Source organism: Athalia rosae, chromosome 6, assembly GCF_917208135.1.
Source record: "Athalia rosae chromosome 6, iyAthRosa1.1, whole genome shotgun sequence".
Taxonomy (NCBI): domain Eukaryota; kingdom Metazoa; phylum Arthropoda; class Insecta; order Hymenoptera; family Athaliidae; genus Athalia; species Athalia rosae.
The window spans coordinates 17617396-17636161 of NC_064031.1; the positions used below are offsets into that span (position 1 = coordinate 17617396).

The 18766-nt window shown below is 41.6% G+C and overlaps 2 protein-coding genes across 7 annotated transcripts in view; one reads left to right on the forward strand and one right to left on the reverse strand.

Moving 5' to 3' along the window:
* Nucleotides 1–166: 166 nt before the first annotated feature.
* Nucleotides 167–1161, forward strand: LOC105693241 (NAD(P)H-hydrate epimerase). 2 transcript variants are annotated; one of them, XM_020856505.2, is made up of 2 exons: nucleotides 167–308; nucleotides 429–1161. In XM_020856505.2, the coding sequence occupies exon 2, from the start codon at nucleotides 448–450 to the stop codon at nucleotides 1138–1140; it is 693 nt and encodes a 230-aa protein (XP_020712164.1). In that variant the 5' UTR covers nucleotides 167–308; nucleotides 429–447; the 3' UTR covers nucleotides 1141–1161. The 2 variants fall into 2 exon arrangements, with proteins under 2 accessions (XP_020712164.1, XP_048512703.1); XM_048656746.1 differs by having other exon boundaries at nucleotides 215–348.
* Nucleotides 1162–3778: 2617 nt separating this feature from the next.
* Nucleotides 3779–18766, reverse strand: part of LOC105693239 (zinc finger protein 1) — a 33060-nt gene continuing 18072 nt past the window's right edge. For 3 of the 5 annotated variants that reach the window (XM_048656725.1, XM_020856502.2, XM_048656724.1), the window contains 8 exons: nucleotides 10634–10818; nucleotides 9572–9712; nucleotides 9081–9378; nucleotides 8651–9009; nucleotides 8155–8532; nucleotides 7751–8077; nucleotides 7335–7497; nucleotides 3779–7190 (listed from right to left, as the gene is read on the reverse strand). In XM_048656725.1, the coding sequence (XP_048512682.1) occupies nucleotides 6997–7190; nucleotides 7335–7497; nucleotides 7751–8077; nucleotides 8155–8532; nucleotides 8651–9009; nucleotides 9081–9378; nucleotides 9572–9658 (1806 nt within the window). In that variant the 5' untranslated portion in view covers nucleotides 9659–9712; nucleotides 10634–10818 and the 3' untranslated portion in view covers nucleotides 3779–6996. The remainder of the gene's footprint in view (nucleotides 7191–7334; nucleotides 7498–7750; nucleotides 8078–8154; nucleotides 8533–8650; nucleotides 9010–9080; nucleotides 9379–9571; nucleotides 9713–10633; nucleotides 10819–18766) is intronic. The other 2 variants (XM_012413041.3, XM_012413042.3) reach the window with 2 other exon arrangements.

Sequence of the window (18766 nt, forward strand, 5' to 3'; positions counted from 1 at the left end):
TTGGCACCCCGCAACGGTTGTGAATTGACGCTTTTTGACGATGTTTATAATTATTGATGATAGGAATTCAGTGCTGTGTGCATTTTGAATGGAACATCATTATAGAACAAACATTTATGGAGGAAGATAACTTTAAATTGAAAAGAGAAAACAAAAAAAAACACCGATATACTTATTGGCGTTGAGTGGATATTGCAATATCTACGCTCAACGGTGTTAGTTCACCAGAGATCAGGGTATTATGAAAGTCTGTTGAACAGACCGCTTGTGATGTTTGTATCCGGTGCATCTAGATAAAACGAACCGAGGTTAGTTTTTTTTATACAACATCAGATGCTGAAATCATTGGTACGAGCAATAGGAATTTCTTGTTATCGGGAATCAAGCATAAGATTGATTTGTAGATCGATAAAAAATTCATTTCACAGCAACGTGAGCGGTAACAAAATGGTCAAGTTTCTGGGACAGTCCGAAGCAACTAAGATAGATGTAGATCTAATAGAGAAATACAAATTCAGCTTAGATCAGCTCATGGAATTAGCTGGTCAAAGTTGTGCGATTGCAATTGCCAAATGTTATCCCCTGCGATCAGATATCCAAAATCTAGTCCTCGTGTGTTGTGGGCCAGGTAATAACGGCGGAGATGGTTTAGTCTGTAGCAGACATCTGAAACTGTTTGGCTACGAGCCTCAAGTATATTATCCAAAGAGACCCAACAACAAACTCTATCAAAATTTGATGCATCAATGCATGGAAAATGGCGTACAATTATTGGCTGAGATTTCAGACTTCAAACCCCTCAACGAGTATATCGTCATTGTCGATGCTCTGTTTGGATTCAGTTTCAAGCCACCCGTACGTCGAGAGTTTCAAAAAATAATAGATCTTCTAAAGCAATCAATTGTTCCAATATGCAGTATTGACATACCTTCTGGATGGGATGTTGAATCCGGTCCATTGGCAGGGGATATTAGTCCTGCAATGTTGATATCGTTGACAGCGCCCAAGTTGTGTGCCACCAATTTCAAAGGAAAGTTCCACTATTTGGGTGGAAGATTTGTACCTAAAAAACTGGAACAGGAATACAAACTAAATCTCCCAAATTATCATGGAACTGACTTGGTAGTCAGGCTGGAATAAATTTTTTTTGCACTGTACAAATCCTTGATTTCATTTCTTACCCAAAGTTAAAGAACACATATCTGCTCTCCAGTATTCTGGAACCTGACTTTCCGAAGTGAGATATGACTATTTAGTTGTAATGACCCGTATCAATAAGTCTCTTTCAGCTCAAATGTCAAACCAGCCTTTTCCCACGTAGGAAATTCAACAAATAGAAAAACGAGTTGGACACTATTAGTGTTAAGAGCGACTTCTGAATACAGATCAGTGACATTATACTTAAGGAAAGAAGAACTTTCTGAGAGCTTCCATCATCCAGATAGAATATTAATATTTAGAAATACATAGAATAATATGAGTTTTCAAATCTTATATTCACTGTTTCTCTTTATTTACGCATCTTCAAATGATGATAATTTTAACATTTTTATGACAATATTATATTATGTTATAGTACAACTAATATAATAACACGCCACCATTACATTATGGTAGAGTACGGTTTTGGGTGCCAGTTTTTAAGTTTTTTTTTTGAATTACAATATCGTTGCAGCTCTATGGCATCTTTCAATTGCTAAAATATTGAAAACTTACAACACGGATTGAGACGTAGTTTATTTACGTCCATTTACGTCGCGAAAATATATTATTGTTCATCTAATATTAGTGCAATATTTGTAATGATGGGCCTGTTTTGAAAGATTCTAAAATGATGATTCAAATGAAATCTCACGTATTAGATATACTACCAAAAACTGCATCTCAATGCATTGAAGTTTAAAAGCACCTTGCCCCTTTGTGTTTCCGAAATTCACATCTTACATTAATCGTACCAGGAAAAAATTTGCTACAAAAAAGAGACTGATAAGCGTAATATACAAAATTTCATCAGAGTAAAATTTGTACGACATTTTCTTTAAAACTAGGTTCAAAGAATTAAATCGGCGCTCTACCAACGCCATGAATTAGCAAATAGTTTACAAAATACAAGATTACAAAGTTTTGTAATTATTGTACTATTGTTAAATTTATTCATAGTCATGTCTTATGTCAGGCTGATCTGAATATAATTGTAAATTATTTATATTCGATAGAGTAAAATTGTTTATTGTCATCCTCCAATTTCTCAATTAATCTTGTGTAAATTTTATCTCAAAGTTGCCATTAAAAATTACATTCACTTAATAATTAACATCCACTCATTTTCCGTTATGAAAAACTCAATAGTCAAATAGTAATAGAAGCGGTGCACTTATAATGAGATGAGATTAATTTCAAGAAGTTATACTGTTCCTCATCACGTCGTGAATACTGAACAGTCACTCACGATAGTGTGCAGAGACCTGTGCTTGATAAGATGTCAAAGGACAGTTTTTTTTTTTATTTTAATGTTCCCAAAAGTGATGATCAATGTAACATTTGAAAGAATGGAATGGAAACTATTTGAATCCAGCCGATTCGCCATCTCATTCAGATCGTAATAACTTTTAGAAGAAATAGAATGTTACATTAAACTTCAGGAGATCTGACGTATGTTGTAAGAAGCTGATATTAATGAATTACTAAGATTTCCAACGAAATTTACATTAACTGCTAGTTTTTAGCTGGAAATTATTGTATGACTATTTCATTTTAAGATGTATCAATACTTTCACGTATTTCAGTTGTATGATGTATAAACAACCAATGCGGCGAGCTCACATGTTGGTTTTTGGAAACGGCTCTTCACTGCTGGGTTATTTATTTATTTTTTTTGGAATGACTTCTGGTGTATCTTGAAAATGGAAGAAGTTGTTTACATCAAGATAGATCTATCAACAGTAATTTGGCTCAAAAGTGCTGGATATTTAACGAGTGAATAACGTGCTTTAAAACTTGTGCAATTTCTTAATTCTACAAATGATAATATTTGCAATCAATAACTACCACCACCTAACGGGGCATTCATTATTGTTATGCATTAAAACATTATCATGTTTTTACTTTTCATTAGAATGTCTTGACTATATGGTTTATACTAATTAGAAGGGCATTCCAAAACTGCACTCTCCCAGATGAAAAAAGGCACGAACTGGCGGAAAAGTCGGCCTAACTGTATAATATTCTATATTTCATATATGGATGGAACTTCGTCACAATACAACTTTTATTCCACGGTAATGACAACGTCGATGTGAGTATTAGCCAGCAAAGTGATACCGACAGCGCCTCAGTTGCCAACGAATTTTGTTCATTTACAAAGAAAAGTTTAATATCATTGACGAGTCTAACGTTCTTGCCCTTATGAAAACTGTACTTTTGGTTACAAGAATCTCAAATGCAAATAATTCAATGAAGACTTAATTGACAAAAGAGCAAGATGAGGGTTCAATATTGGACTAATAAATTATGGTAATTAGTTTATATGAAAATCTTTTCCTGAAGTGCTTGAAAGTATTTCTCCCCATTAACGATCTGAAACTACGGGCACCACCTGCTTTGCATAACTGTCATTTTCATGATTAGCTTTCGGAGTACGTATTGCGTTATTAAATTTGACCATTCCAATATCAATACGCTGTATACAGACATGGAGGTATATGCACTCACAATCAGATTACCTACATATTTGTATACGTACGCTTATATTTATATGGTAATTAAATGTATGCATGTATATAATATATACCAATTTTATATTTATATTATATTTTTATGTGAATTCTACAGGTATACTATGCAAATGTAGGTTTGCTCTAAACTCTAAAAGAAACGGTACATTATTGTCTGTGTTATCGAATAGGTATATACAATTTATTTTATTACTTATTTTCAATTTTACTTATGAATGTAGTCATGGAAAGCTCAATGGCATGACCAATAGTTACTATTATATCCAATTGAAAAATAAAAATAGTTATTTAGACCAAAAAACGGTAATCTCGCTACTCTGCGCCATACACAATATGACTGTGTCATACTGATAATAACATATCTATCGCATCTGGGTAAAATGTATAAATGGGCTGAAATAACTACTTTTGATTTCAACTTGTCCCAATATTTAGTAACTAGGTAAGCTCGGTCGTTCACGGAAGGCATCGTATGGTGCTTGTATATTGTTGCTTCAACAATCTTAACAATCAGGAATTCTAGAGAGCGTCGACGGCTGGGCAGGAGGGAGGTTTTGTGATGAATGGTGCCACGCGAAAGTAATGCAGTAGTTAACTGAAACTATTCGTTGCAAAGGTGTGTGCAGTATTGTCTTTTATGTTCTTGTTTTCTTTTCTTTACAGCATATTCAACTTGATTGCACAACCGATGGTAACATCTATAGGTATAATAACTAACATTAAAACCGAGCCAAACTTGTTATATGCGACTTACTTTATTCATTTTAAACTAACTTTTCAAATAGTTGGCAGCAAATTCTACATGATGTCAATTTAGACGCATTCAGTTAGCAGTTGATAAGTGTAGTAAAAATAAGACCACTGCAACTGCACGTGCGACCCTTTATTGATATCCTAAATAGTATATTATAATTATATAAAAATATATTTCTTAATCGTTAACACTATTATAAATGAGTATTATAAGCATTATATCTGCTTGCTCGTAATGTGTACACGATGCCCAACGCGGATAACCGTAGCCTTTGTATAAGGAAGTACAAGTTTAGCATTTGGATAAACGCTGTATGGCAACCATATTTGGTATTATTTATAACAATATCACTTATCACTTGTGTTACGTGTAAATAAAAAGATGAATAAACTGTTATAAAATACGTTCTCGAGTATTATCTTTTGTGGAATATACTGTTTACATTCACATCTTTAAACAAAATCATACAAATATCATGATAATATTTAATAGTACAGTATTGGAAGCATTTAATATCATAGTTAAGTTTAGTTATAAATCTGGGCTTTGATATCAGTGAAAAAGTATTACCAAAATTTCATTGATTGAGAAGTTGCTGAGTTGTATAAATGTGCGTTTGATGTACGTCAAATGGTTGACGAAAGCACAAGGTTGTTTGTTATTATCTGATCACTTGTTCCAGTCAAGTTGTTACACATCGTTCTCTGTATTTGTCATCGCAAGAAAAGTACGAACTGGAAAATATATCTACCGGCAATATTCTTTCACAGATGCCCATGGCCTCTCAAGCTCAACTATAATAATGTAATAATAGGTTCATTTATTTTAATTTCTCTCTTCTTTTAGTCGAGTTAGAGTAAGTTTAATCGAGGAGGCGAAGCATGAAATTTCCTTTCATCTTTTTTTGTCATATGTTTTCTGGTAACTGGGGCAAGTTTATATAAAGCTTTACCGACGGTATGTCTCATTGTCAGATGGATGCATTCGTATATTTACTTGCCCTTATCAAGTTCCGATGCAAATAAAAATCCTCACTTTAATCATTTGACTCTTTCAATTGCTTGATGTATATTTTGATTTTAACGTTCATATTTAGCTTTAAAAAAATAGGTATTTAGTCGAACTGTAGACAATATTGAACTTTTCAAGGTGGTATCACACGAATCAAATTCGATTGTGTTTCTATTCATCAGCTAGCGGACCCCAAATTCTAATTTAAAACTATTACTCAACTCTTTGCACTACTGCGAATTTAAGTGAATCAATATGGAATGTGACATCCGAATTTACAAACTAAAAAATGGTGACTTTTATTGATTCCATTCGTTTCTGTTATCTGGGTATACTTGGGGTAATTGAAAATGATAAACTACCAAAACCCACGTATCTTACGATATCTATGTTTAAATTGCCCCCGCCCGCGCGCTAACTTCAAAGAAATATGTACGTATATGATTGTGCAACTGATGGTTTTTAATACGTTTGAAGGAATGCTCAAATCACGAGAAAATGATTTAGCCATGAAAGTGATTTGAATTAGGTAAGAAATACCGCATCGTCCGATTGAAACACATATTGAATTTGATCGAGTATATCCGATTTTGAACTGCACGTGCCGCGATATTCAAACATTTTTTTTGCCACAAGACAAATTCAACATTCTCCGAGCGCTCGGGTATTATATTCTATAGCCTGGCACTGTATCGTATTATTATTTCGTTAGTGTATGTCGCACTCCTCAGCGAATGTTTAACTAACAAATTTGTACATTAATTAGTATTTTTTTTTAATTTTTATTAGTTTTTTATCCTTTTTTTTTTTTTTTTGTTTCATTATTGTCACGGTATATATAATATTTTGTTAATAAAAATAATAAAATATTATGTATATTATTATATTATTTATAATAGAATTATTATTGCATTATGCGTTTTTGGTACCGTTACGTGTTGTTTGGTTGCTTATTATAATATAGCGAGCCGATGGTAACATGATCGAAATCACGTCTTTGTTTGGAATCTAATGTAGCGCGGCATTCTTGTGATCCCGATACTTTATTCATTGTCAGTGGCGAACTGCAAATGCGAGGCATGATGAATTCGGCATACCAGCTCGTGTTAGTTTTGTAATATTAGGGAATTTCTCGTTATACAGACAAAGATATTCGATTATTGTACGTATATGTATAAGAGGATCGTAGAATGTTCCCAAAAGCAGTATTCGAAGGGTTGATTGGCGGGTGAGCAGAACCAATACTCGGGTTCGGTTGCTGACCTCTAAAATTTCTTGCCTCATGCGACAAACTCCCAAGCTTTCAATTGTAAATTTCGATTGGAAGATATCAAGATCTTGCCGTTGAGGTGAAATATGTTGCTGCGAAACTTGAAATAACCCAAAGACTTCAACACGAGGTGATACTGTGTAGTATGATAAGTGAAAGCTATTCTATGTCCCGATTAAACAGATCTGTACGTACATTTTTGGTTATTGCGTCGTACATTTTTGTCTCTACTCTCTGTAGGGCTTGCAATATGAGGAACGGTGGTTCATATGCTGGCTATAAGAACCAGAGTGAGAAAAGCGTTTGAGGCACTTGGAGCACTGGAATGGCTTCTCCCCGCTATGTAACCGCTTGTGTTCAGTCAGGTGATGTTTGTGCTTGAATGCCTTCGGGCATTCCTCGCACTTGTAGGGCCTTTGACCTAGGGCAATCGGCAAATACAATTAATTTTATTTCAACTTTGATTCGTAACTAACGGTATAAGAGATATGGGAAGGCGGCCTCTGGTTGGGACATTTAGTCCACTGAGATAAATTAGTGTGTAGAAGAAAAAGGCATATCTTACCGGAATGTTCGTATTTGTGTCGCGCTAAGGAACTGTGCTTCGAAAAGGTCTTATCGCACTGATCGCAGAAGTATAGACCTTCTTGCTCGTTTTCTCCAGTGGCTGGAGCTTCAGCCTGCATCGCGCCCTCGTTCTCAATTTTTGTCGGCATTTGACTTTGATTCTGCGAACATAATTTAGATCTGTGAACTACGCAATGGGCATCTTGCTGAATAGTTGAAAAACTGATGAACTTGAAACCTGAAGAGAGTTTCCATTGACAACGGTTTTTTTAATTTTCATTTCGTAAGAAATCAACCGTGAATATATCCGTATCAATGAACAACATAAAAAAAAAATGTTGTAACAGGGGAAATAATTGGTAAAGAAAAAATTTGTTATTCCTCATGGATAATAAGGTGATTAGTTTTTTTTACTTTAGAGCTGACGTCCAGAGAGACGGATGGCGGTTTTACATCAACGGAATCAGTTGTTTCTTCGTCTATGACAAGCGGCGCATCGTCAATGTCATCTACATCAGGGTTTGGAGTAACAGGAATGTCTTTTATGGTAGAGTTTTGTTTGTTGGAGGTCTTGTTCAAATTTTCAGCATTATTTTTAACAGCCGTGATCGTGAGTACGTCCTTTTTCGACAAATCTAGAGGTTGCTCAACCGTTGTTTGACTACCGTCATTGGTAAGCGGTAAAAGTCCAGGCATCTTGGATTCTCTTCGATCTCTTGCTCTAGAATTCTGGAACCAAACCTATGAGAAGACATCGAGATATGAGAAAAGCTGAAAATTATATACTGCTTCACGCTGATCAAAAGTGACTCATGTACCTGTACGACTCGTGTAGAAAAATGTATATAATTGGCAATCATAGTGATTTCCTCTTTCTTGGGACGAGGATTTATAGCGTAGTAGCCTTTAAGTACCGCCAGTTGTTCATCGTCTATTAAAGATCGAGCCCTAACTCTCCGACCTCCGTCTACGCTCGTGGTATGACTCCCATCGTCTTCTTCCTCAGAATCACCTTCGGAGCTTTCAGCATTCGCCTCTGGGGCTTTTCTTTTGTTATTTTTCAATTCCAACGGTGTTTGGTTTTGATTTGCATCTTCCAATTTGGCAGCCAAACCCTCGCTTTGCGAATCACACTGATCCGTGGAAGGCCAATCCGGATAATGAGTTACTTCACTCGACATTTCGCTATCCTGGTCCTGTAGGAAAATCAAAACAATTACAAAACGTTGCCGAGATTTTGTAGTCTTCGAACGTTGACAATGAGTCATTACAAGATAATCAACGATTACTGATGATTTGATTTATAAAACTAACCACCTGATAATCTTCGTCGAATTCTCGCTTGATGGTCGCAGGCGAGGAAGTTAATTTCCTCACGTTGGCTTCCAGAAGTTGTTTGGTGACAGAGGTGTTTACAGTCTCTAAAATACGTCGTACCGCATCCAGACCTTGGGGGTCCGCCAGTGCTGGAGATTCTTTGCCTTCGGTGCCCTCGGTGCCTTCGGAATCCGCGGTAGACGGACTCATGGTTTCTCTGTGAGACTCGAACTGTTCCGTGACTTGGTCAATTCTTTTCGAGTTCAACTGACTCAGAATTTTTCCGAGGGACGATTGAAGAAAATAATTGCCAAAACCCATCATACGAGGCAACAAGGTGGGGACATCATAAATACCTAGAGAAAACCCCGAATGTCAAAGCATGTACATATTGAATGGGTATTTTATATCGCTATTGATCGATTACCTCCTTCACGCTGAATTTCTTGGTACTCCGACGGGGAAAGTTTGGGGAGAATCGGAAGGAAGGTGTTATTATTCGCTGCCAGCATATTATCGATATCTCGTCTGCCCTGCGAAGATTGTTGGCACTTCTTTGCAGGTCTGTCCGTATTGCCGATGGTGCCTTGCCGGGACTTTTTCGAATTCACGATCAAACATTTCTTGGAGGTCATATGACTTGAGTAAGACCCCGAGTGTGAAAATCTCTTTTTACAATTGTTACATTGGAATGGTTTCTCTCCGCTGTGTATACGTAAGTGTTCCTGCATAATAAATAATTAATATCTTTAGATCTTTGGTACGTCGAACAGTGCAGAGAAGACCGACGTCAAACCCGAAAAAATATGCATACTTGAACGTAATTTACACTCGGACAGCTAATTGTTAGAGTAGGCTATGTACGTGCATGATAGTTTTTGCAATCGGAGTCAAGCTGCGGACGACTAGATCCTTTACCTTGAGATGATGTTTAAATTTAAATGCCTTCTCGCAGTGGGGGCATTTAAATTTCCGAAGTACGGCGCTTTCGTCATGACTGATCATGTGCCTCTGCAGTCGGTAGACATTCGCAAAAGTTTTACTGCACACGTTGCAAGACTGTAAAATTCACGAAAAAATATTCACATGAATTTGCGAAATGAACGTTGTGTACCTACATTGCGCTACGGTGACCGCGGATAAAAAATAATATACGTGCCGAATCACAAGGATCAACCGTACCACACAGCCCTGCGCTATACAGTTTATTTACGGTGTTACAACGGTATCAGGATTAACGTATTCGAGTTCGAACAATTCCTCGCGAATGTGCGTACGCCGTGGTGCACAAGATGAAGATTTATATTCATCGTGTCGATTTGCGATTAGATTAGGGATATAACGTCACCACGTAATCGTGCGAACGTTGTTTCTTCCGCGATACAATGTACAATATTGGTGTACGATACATATCATACGTACACGCATCCCTATGCCCATACAATATACCCTTATCGCTGTAATACCGGATGTGTCAATATTATTGACGGTCGCGCGAATAATTATGTAGCGAGTAAATACAAAAGGCATTGTCAAATTCTGCCGAGGATTCTGCTGGCGTCCTTAGAATCTTGTTGAACAATAAACTGTACACGTGCAATAAATATTTACAGCGCCCGTTGATTTTTTACCTCATATGCGCGTATAACAATCAACGAAACCTATACATTTTTCATCGATGAAGCTATGACTTTCGGAAAAAAATAAAAAGTAAAAGAGTAAAAAAAAAAAAAAAATAGCTTCGGTGTATAACGGCGAAGGAAGAGATTTCGAATATTGGAAATTGACTCATATCGTGATATATCTTGTCGCCCCATGAAAATAAAATCGAATATTATTTCTGCTCTAGGAATATAATAACTTTACCGCCACGGCTACGCACACGCAAAGTGGCGAACCGCACCGAGATAAAAGCGGGAACCGAAGAAACGAAAGGAAGAAAAAGATAGAAGAAACAGGTGATGCAATCAGGCAACTCACCACTTGGGAGAATTGCGAGCTCAAGTCGTGCTTGTCGATGGTGTAGCCGGTCTTGTGGGTGTCTTCTAGGTGGAGCCGGAGGGCGGTTAGATCGAGGCAGTGGAGGCCACACTGCGGACACCGTTCCCCGTCCCCGCCACCGCCCCCGACCTCCGCATCGGCACCTGCCTCGTCCTCGCTGCAGCCTGGAAAAGAACAAAGCGCCTATTCGTTACCAAAGAAGTCCGCGCATATCGCGCGTACGCGGATTGGCTGCTCGATCGTCGGTATATAAATCCCGTGTACATATGTATCTACGTTCTCAAATATTACCGTATGTATACTTATGGATATGTGATATAGTAACCGCAGTGCATCGTAACGTCGCCGCATCGTCGCACGTTTAACGGTAAAAGGTAAAAGGTAAAATCCGACTTGGCGATTAATTGGAGTCCCCTTTCCTTATTTTTTTGGTTTTATACGCGTATAAAATGACTAGCCGATCCGGCCACGCGTTGCCGCGGCTCAGTTTATAATACATTGTCGCGTTTTTGCAACATTTTTTGTTGATGCTCCGCTCCTATTGGCCGTAGCGTGACGTTACACAGCCTATAGCCTTCCTCTATAAATGGATTGTCTAACGAAAAAAGTATTTTTCAATTCGAGCCAGTAGTTCCTGAGATTAGCGCGTTCAAACAAACAAACAAACTCTTCAGCTTTATATCTTAAAATAACATGAAATACAAAAATATATTAATATATAAAAATGAATACAAAAGAATGAATATATATATAAAAATTGAAAATAAAAAAAAAAAAAAAAAATAACATATATAGTATGTACACATAGTGTGTAAGAGTATAAGATAAGATATGAGATAATATTTATACATGTATATATGTATGTGTTCGGAAAAGTTGACATTGAAAAATTAACCGAATGAAAGTAAATAGAAAAAAATGTAACAAATATCGGCGGGTGCCCTCTTGGATACTTATTTGTATACTTTTCAGGGAGGAGAAGAGTGAAAAATAAATTCTCAATCTTGGTCATGACCAGTTATCGCGCCAAATAATCGACTAACCATCAGCGCGATACATCTACATGACCTTCCGTACCTCAGCTAGGATTAATTTGGATAAATGTAGACGTATCGAGTATTTTTATCAGGATTTTTCGATCGAAAAAATCGCGTGTCGGTGCAGCTATACGCGCAGCGATTGCAGCGATTGCCTTCTCTCTTGTGCCTTGTGTTTTCGTTTTTGTCCGCTCGAACGACTTCCGGGTAGATCGCTAGTACGACGATTCAAAAGCCAAGGTGAACGAATGACGGGCGCGTAGGGGCGAACAAAACGGCGCCTGCGCCCCCCTTTTCTATCTGTCCCCATGTTACCACTCGCCCAACTCTCCCATTTCCCTTTTCCATTTCCTTCACCTCTTCATATTCCTCTTCGCCCCACCCCGGGCAACTTCTCGCTCTGTTTCGAGGCAACGGTTACGCCTACGATACAGGGGTTGCTTGTCCGCGACCTGATTTGATTTTGTCCGCGTTAAATTTCCTCCCCTCCCCTCTCCCGGTATTCTCGTGAGAACTTTCGACGTTTGAAATATAATCATTTCATCGCATACACGGATACCGCATGACCGAGAAAATCGGACTAGGTACGAGTATCCCGTACACTATACCGAAATCTCGCGATCTTTGATCAGGCCGAAATGTTCCTCGCTATTTCCTTTGAAACACTTCGACGTTAGTTGACTATATAATATCGATACATTGTATACCTACGCTATAACAGCGGACGCTTCGCGTCTTGCGTGTACGCATGTAAGATCGGTTGGAAATTGGAGAGAAATATAAGAAAAAAAGAAACTACAACGAAGGATAACGGCATATCGCTGCATATCGCTTCTATAACTGCGATTACCTGGGCGCGAGAGGGAGGGTTTCAATCAACCGATCGGCCTGATTGGGACAATTATCAATTTGTATGGAAGAATCGATAAAGTTCTAACGTCCGACGAGACGTAAGATTTTTACGGCTCGTCACGTGTATTGAATGTATAACCTTTTGTCACGCGCAAGGATAAAATATCAGCAAAATGTACAGTTCTGTCGCTATTGAATTATCCGCCGAACGATTACACCGAGAGCGACCGACGTACATACGTACCACGATATGGCATGTATAAGTTACGCGTGTATCTTCACTCCAACAATGTTATTTACGCGATGATATATATGACGTCATTTTTAAGCTCATGACGTATAAACTAAATAAATCACGACGACGTCACATACCCGGACCGTCTCGAGTAAATAATTATGCAGCGTGCACGTATAAACGGCTGCAACTGAATTCCGACCGACATACCGCATACATACCACCGATGTACGTGTATGCACGTCACACGCATATGTACAACGGCAATTTCGGTTCGCTATCGAAAAGATGATTACTCAAAATTTTCAAATTGAAAAAAAATAAGTAAATAAAAAAATAAAAGACAAAAAAAAACACTCGCCGCTTGTGTCGATCCAACTGAAACAATTGGTGTTAATTTGTCATCGATGCACGCGTTAATATAAGCGCGGAATACAATGTAGCGTCGTATCCGAGCGGGTAGAAATTTTATACCTATTCGCGTTACTTTGTTGAGAGAAAATCTGTAATCATCAAGCTATCGATGTCGGGGTTAAAAATAATCGATATACGCAGGGTGATCCCGTTGCAACAGCTCTGATTTTTCAGATCCAGCATTGTTTGCTCTTCTCAGTTATGAGTAATCGACGATTTTATAAAATCTCCATTGTTAATACGGTCCTGCCCCGACATCAATTTATTTCACGTATGAAATAGTCACTGCTTGAAAGAACAATACGAGGATTATCCGAAACTCAAACGTGAAGAGGTACGACGAGCGTGCGTAGTCAGCGCCAGGTCGTTGGCAATCCAACGCGGACTCTCGGCTCCAAAGCTGTAATACGTTCGCAATTCGGAATACGAAAGTTTTAAGTCGCGCTCCGTTTGTCTCGCGGATTATTCATCAATTTTCAATTATTACGGAACATCGACGTAATTGCCTGCGACCTTCGATGCCCTGCAGCGGCCCGACCCGTTCAGAATCGACCCGTAGGTATACGGGTATTAGCGTGTCGAATATTCGACGACTTTCGGCAGAATAGTCCTCTAATTGCCCTCTAACAGGTATACGCTGTGCGTTACAATCGCGACTCGAACCATCAATCGACGCGGGGACTCGATAACTGAAAAATCCCTGCCCAATAGGTATCGTCGTTGCGAGAAGCCCTACGCTTACGATCGCGTATAATTGCACGTGTTTACGTACGTACGTACGTACGTAGAGAGCGCAAGATCAAGGGTATACCTACGATATATTTGTAGAGTGAATTACGCGCGCGCGGGTCATTCGTGCGACGAACAAACGAGCGTTCAGCGGCTTGATCGGGATCGTTAATTGACACGAGAGTCTCTGTGTTTTGTCTGTCTTTTTCCGTTGTCGAGGTTCCTCGTCGCTTATTCTTCGGCCTCGCCGCTCGTCGTCTTTCTCGCTCTCAATTATACGAAATCGGCACGATCGGCAGCCTCGCGCATCTCGTCCGTGCAATACACGCGTACGATGCGTATAGGTACGACGTACTCGGGATCTGGGTTGGCGCGTGACGTCACTCGCATTGCAAGCTCGCGTTTCAGCGAGTTGTTTTTTTATTTATTCTCCCTTGCCGTTATGCGAACGCGGACGCGGTACTCGGTCGCCCTTACGATCCGCTCCGTTTGTCGAGCGAACCGATATAACAACCGAAGCTCGACAGATGCGGCGTCGCGGTATGACGTACGGACAATAATACGCGTATCGGGTAGGCGCGTAGATGTGTCAGATCTACGTACGCTCGACGACGTATCGGCCGCCGCAGGGCGACGCGACAATTCGATTCTCCGTGCCAACGATCTGCAATTCCCTCCGAATGCGAGACACGGCGAGAGACGATCGGGCCCAACGAAGACGGCGCGCGAATATCGTCCGACGACGGAGCACCGCGTGCGCCGATCAAAAGAACGGAATCGAGCGCTACGCCGATCGCTCGCTCTTTCATCCTCGCGTGTATAACGTATAGTCGGGTAGTCGGAGCGAATCGGACGGCGCGAATCCACCCCACGATGCGTTATATCCGAATCGACGGAAGCTGTGATTTTACGATTTCTCACCCCCCGAGTTGTGCGTCGTGTACACGTAGCAGTACCGCCTATATCGCACGTATACGTACGCGTGTACCCAGATGCGCGTACGTATGGCGTAGGTATAATGCCTCCATGTTGTGCGTAGCTGCGGCGCATGCATCGGGACGACGATACGCGTCACGCGTGTCGCCCCGCAGCTATACATAGGTATAGCTATACGCACGCGATGCACCTAGGACGCGCGTGTATACCGTACGTATCGGCTATTCGCATATATTCGCCTCATTTGGGGGCATTTGAATAGCCGCTTGCCGCGGGGCGGTTGTAACGGATGGGGTTAGCAATTTCTAAGGCATTGTTCGGCTGGACCCGACGCGTGTGTCAATGCACACTCAGGGGTGGCACAATAAAAGTGGCACATGGCACCAGGGTCGTTCAACCCTCGGTAACTTTTCGTCCCCGTCGTAAATCGTGGGATTTAAACGACGGGGCACGTGCAGCGCACCGCGATTTCAACACGGGGCGGCCGGGGGGCAGATTCGCTGCTTCGCGTCGTACGCGCTACGTACGCACGCACGTACCATATACCGCTGTATATATCGTTGCATCGCACCTATACGCGTACACGGGTATTGTACCGCACGGTACGTTATACGTTGCGTACCCGTGTCGAGATACGCACGCGCGTATATCACACTACGCGCTACGAGTACACGTGTATGTACACATACGATTGTACACACGTATACCGTACACGCACCCGTACAGGTATATCTAATTTATACGTTCAACTTCTCACCCGATATCGCGGGTCACCCCGACTCCCTTTAGAAATTAGTCGGGGGTTTGTTATTCTCCTTCGCGCGTTACGCCTATAACATCTCGAATTCCTGTACGCACAGCTGCGCAACGGCGTTGCACGTATGGAACAATGTAGCGTAAACGAGTACGCGTACGCGGTGCTTTGACACCGGTTCGGTATCACCTGTATACTCGCGAGGCTACAGGTAGGTTCGCGTAGAATTGCATCGTTGTACGTACGTGCGTATTTAAACTGCCGCCGGTCTCGCGACAAAGAGACGTGCGCCGCGGTGTCGTACACGCATACCGCGTCCGGATATTCGATACGTACGCGCGTCGCGCTTCGTTCCCCGTGGATTCTGGCGGCGGTGATGTTTTCTCCGTCGACGTACACCTAATTACGAGTGTACCTATGACGCGCCGCACGCTTATACTCTCGTTCGCAGCTCCTGCGGGGCGAACTTTAACCGTTCGCGGTGCGATAAGAACACCGAAACGGGTCGCAACCGTGACCTTTCGCGCCTGTGCGAGCGTTCCCCCGCTCGATTACTCTGCACGTATGAGATACACGCGTGTATATTCGTATGCGTACATCGCGTACATACTATACACGCACACACAATATCATTATACGTTGCACAGCTGTACGTACGTACGTATACGTACACTCGGCGGCTGTGCTCAGCTGTGTAATACCGACGTATTACGCTACACGCTATACGTATTACCCATACTTGTGTATTCAACGTGTGTACGTACGTACAATGTGTGCTCCGTGCGACTTGAGCTACGCGTGTGTGTGCGATACGACGTCGATACGCCTTGACGCGTAAGTTTTGTCGCTCCGGTCGGAGCCTGAGAACTCGGAATTGTCGGAAATGTACGCGTACAATGTACGGCCGTATACATCATACGCGTATACGTATCAATAAATATTGCAATTGCCTCGTGTGATAACGTGTACGCGTGTACGTATGCGACGTGATTTTTCGTGTGATTTGACTCGTAGGTACGTACGTGTTGCAGCTGGTGCTCGGGGCCAAGGATATTATATAATTGGCGGTACCTCGTGTACGTACATACGTCGCACCCGCGATGAAAGTGCGTACCCTTCGCTGTACTATACCCATACCATCCGTGCTTATATGCTGTATCGACCATTTTGTTTTGTTTTTTTTTTTTTTTCATCCCCGCCCCGGAAATTTTGTTCGATGTGTGGAAAAAGAAATTCCCTGAAAATTTCAGCCGCTAAAATAACAATTTCAAGTACTTTCCGAGCGGATGGAAAGATGTATCATTCAATTAATACCGCATTAACGCGTAAATTGAAAGTTTTCTTTTTTCAAAATTCTACGCAACTCGGCGGCAATTTATGTATGTGTATATTACATCGGTCTTCGTCCAAATCTATGCAGAATTGAACAAAAGTGTCCGAGACGGCACAAGTGCAACTATTGGACTGCGGACGTGAGATGCAGATACGAGGAACATCGAAGTGGATTTTTCTGTCAAGTTGTCGTTTTTTCGCTGTTATCTCCGAAATGGTCAACTTTGCCGAAATAACGCGAATGAAAATTTCGTTGGCAATTCAATTTCCTAGAAGAAAGGTCCTTGTCGGACCCACAGGCTCCGATTGATATTTCTGGAGATTTTGACCTTTGACTCACAGCTGTATTGTGATATAAAATTTTTATGCATGCGAGCATAGCATTTTTGTGGCTGTTATGAATTTGCGAAAAATTAGAAAAAATTCAACAGATACCGGTGTAACAACGTACGTACGTACGTACAAGGGGATACGTGGCAGCCAAAGAATTCAAAGTCCGAATTCGTTGGTGGCAGGCAGAAGCATCGGGAAAAGCAGCGACATCCGCAGCAACCACGCGCAACAAGATGGCGCCGTTGAAAGCGCGGCGAGGTGCGTGGTTGTACGCATCCGATATTCGACACAAATTGAATCGTCCACCTATGTTCGCCGCCCATCGCGTCGCGCCTCAGGTGCAACGTCGAGTACTCCGTTAACGTTAAATGGCGCGGTCGTGATCCGCGGGAGTACAGAGCTGGGCGAGTACGAGATGTACGTACCTACGTACGTACGTACGTACCTACGTATACTATACGAATGTGCGTATACCCCCGACAATGCACGACGCTTCGCGTTGTACCTTCACCGCGGATTGTAAGTTGGGTCGATTCACGCTTGTTCGACGTTGAGTTTGATCGAAAGTCGAGTTTCGCTCTGCAACGGTCCGCACAACCGTCGTAGCATAGGTGTCTAAGGGAACGGATAATCGCGAGAAAAATGCGCGATATAAAAACATACGATGGTACGGGACACGATGCGGAGACGACGGACGAAGGGGAATCGAGCCAACCCATAAGCGTACGCGGCAGCGGTGCCGTGAAACAAGATGGCGCCGCCCTGAGAAGAAAATAGTATATACGCGGAACGAGAAGCGGTGAAGCGCGATGACGCGATCATAGGCGTTCGAGGCTCATGTGCGGTCAAAAGTCCAAACGTACAAACGTACGAAGAGGGGTGAGAAGAACGGTAGATATGTACCGAAAGGTGACGCGTTGCATAGGCTCGGGGAGAATAGAGATCCGATATATTCCGGCGTACGCGTGAGACCCGATCGTAATTAGCCGGGCGGTGCTCGCTCACGATCAAGCTCCGTGGCGTGTCGGCTGCAAACTTATGCCGATTGCGCACATTTGAGAACAATGATCGCCCGATTACCGATCGGATGCCGCCGATACGACCGTATCCGCCGCATACCCTTGCACGTACTGTACGAGAGACACCGTATCGATTAACGTATATCGTTTGCGCTCGCCTCTCTTTGTTTCGGCAGCCATGCCTCACGACGCATCGTCTCTGCAACGATAAATAAATATGCGCCGCGTAGACAGAAATCGATGATACATAAGACAAGCTCGGCAATGGGAAATGGCCGAGAATAATCCGGATACTCGTACCGTGGCCGGTACGAGTATCAAGTGGTAAAGCGACCGGCGACCACGCGCGATCTCTGGCATAAAGTAAATGATTTTCTCAGGGAGGTCATTGAGCTTGACGGGGCGCGGTCGCCATCACCGTCGATGCCGCTGTGTCGGCTCGGCTGCTCCGAGCAGATTCGAGTCGCGGTA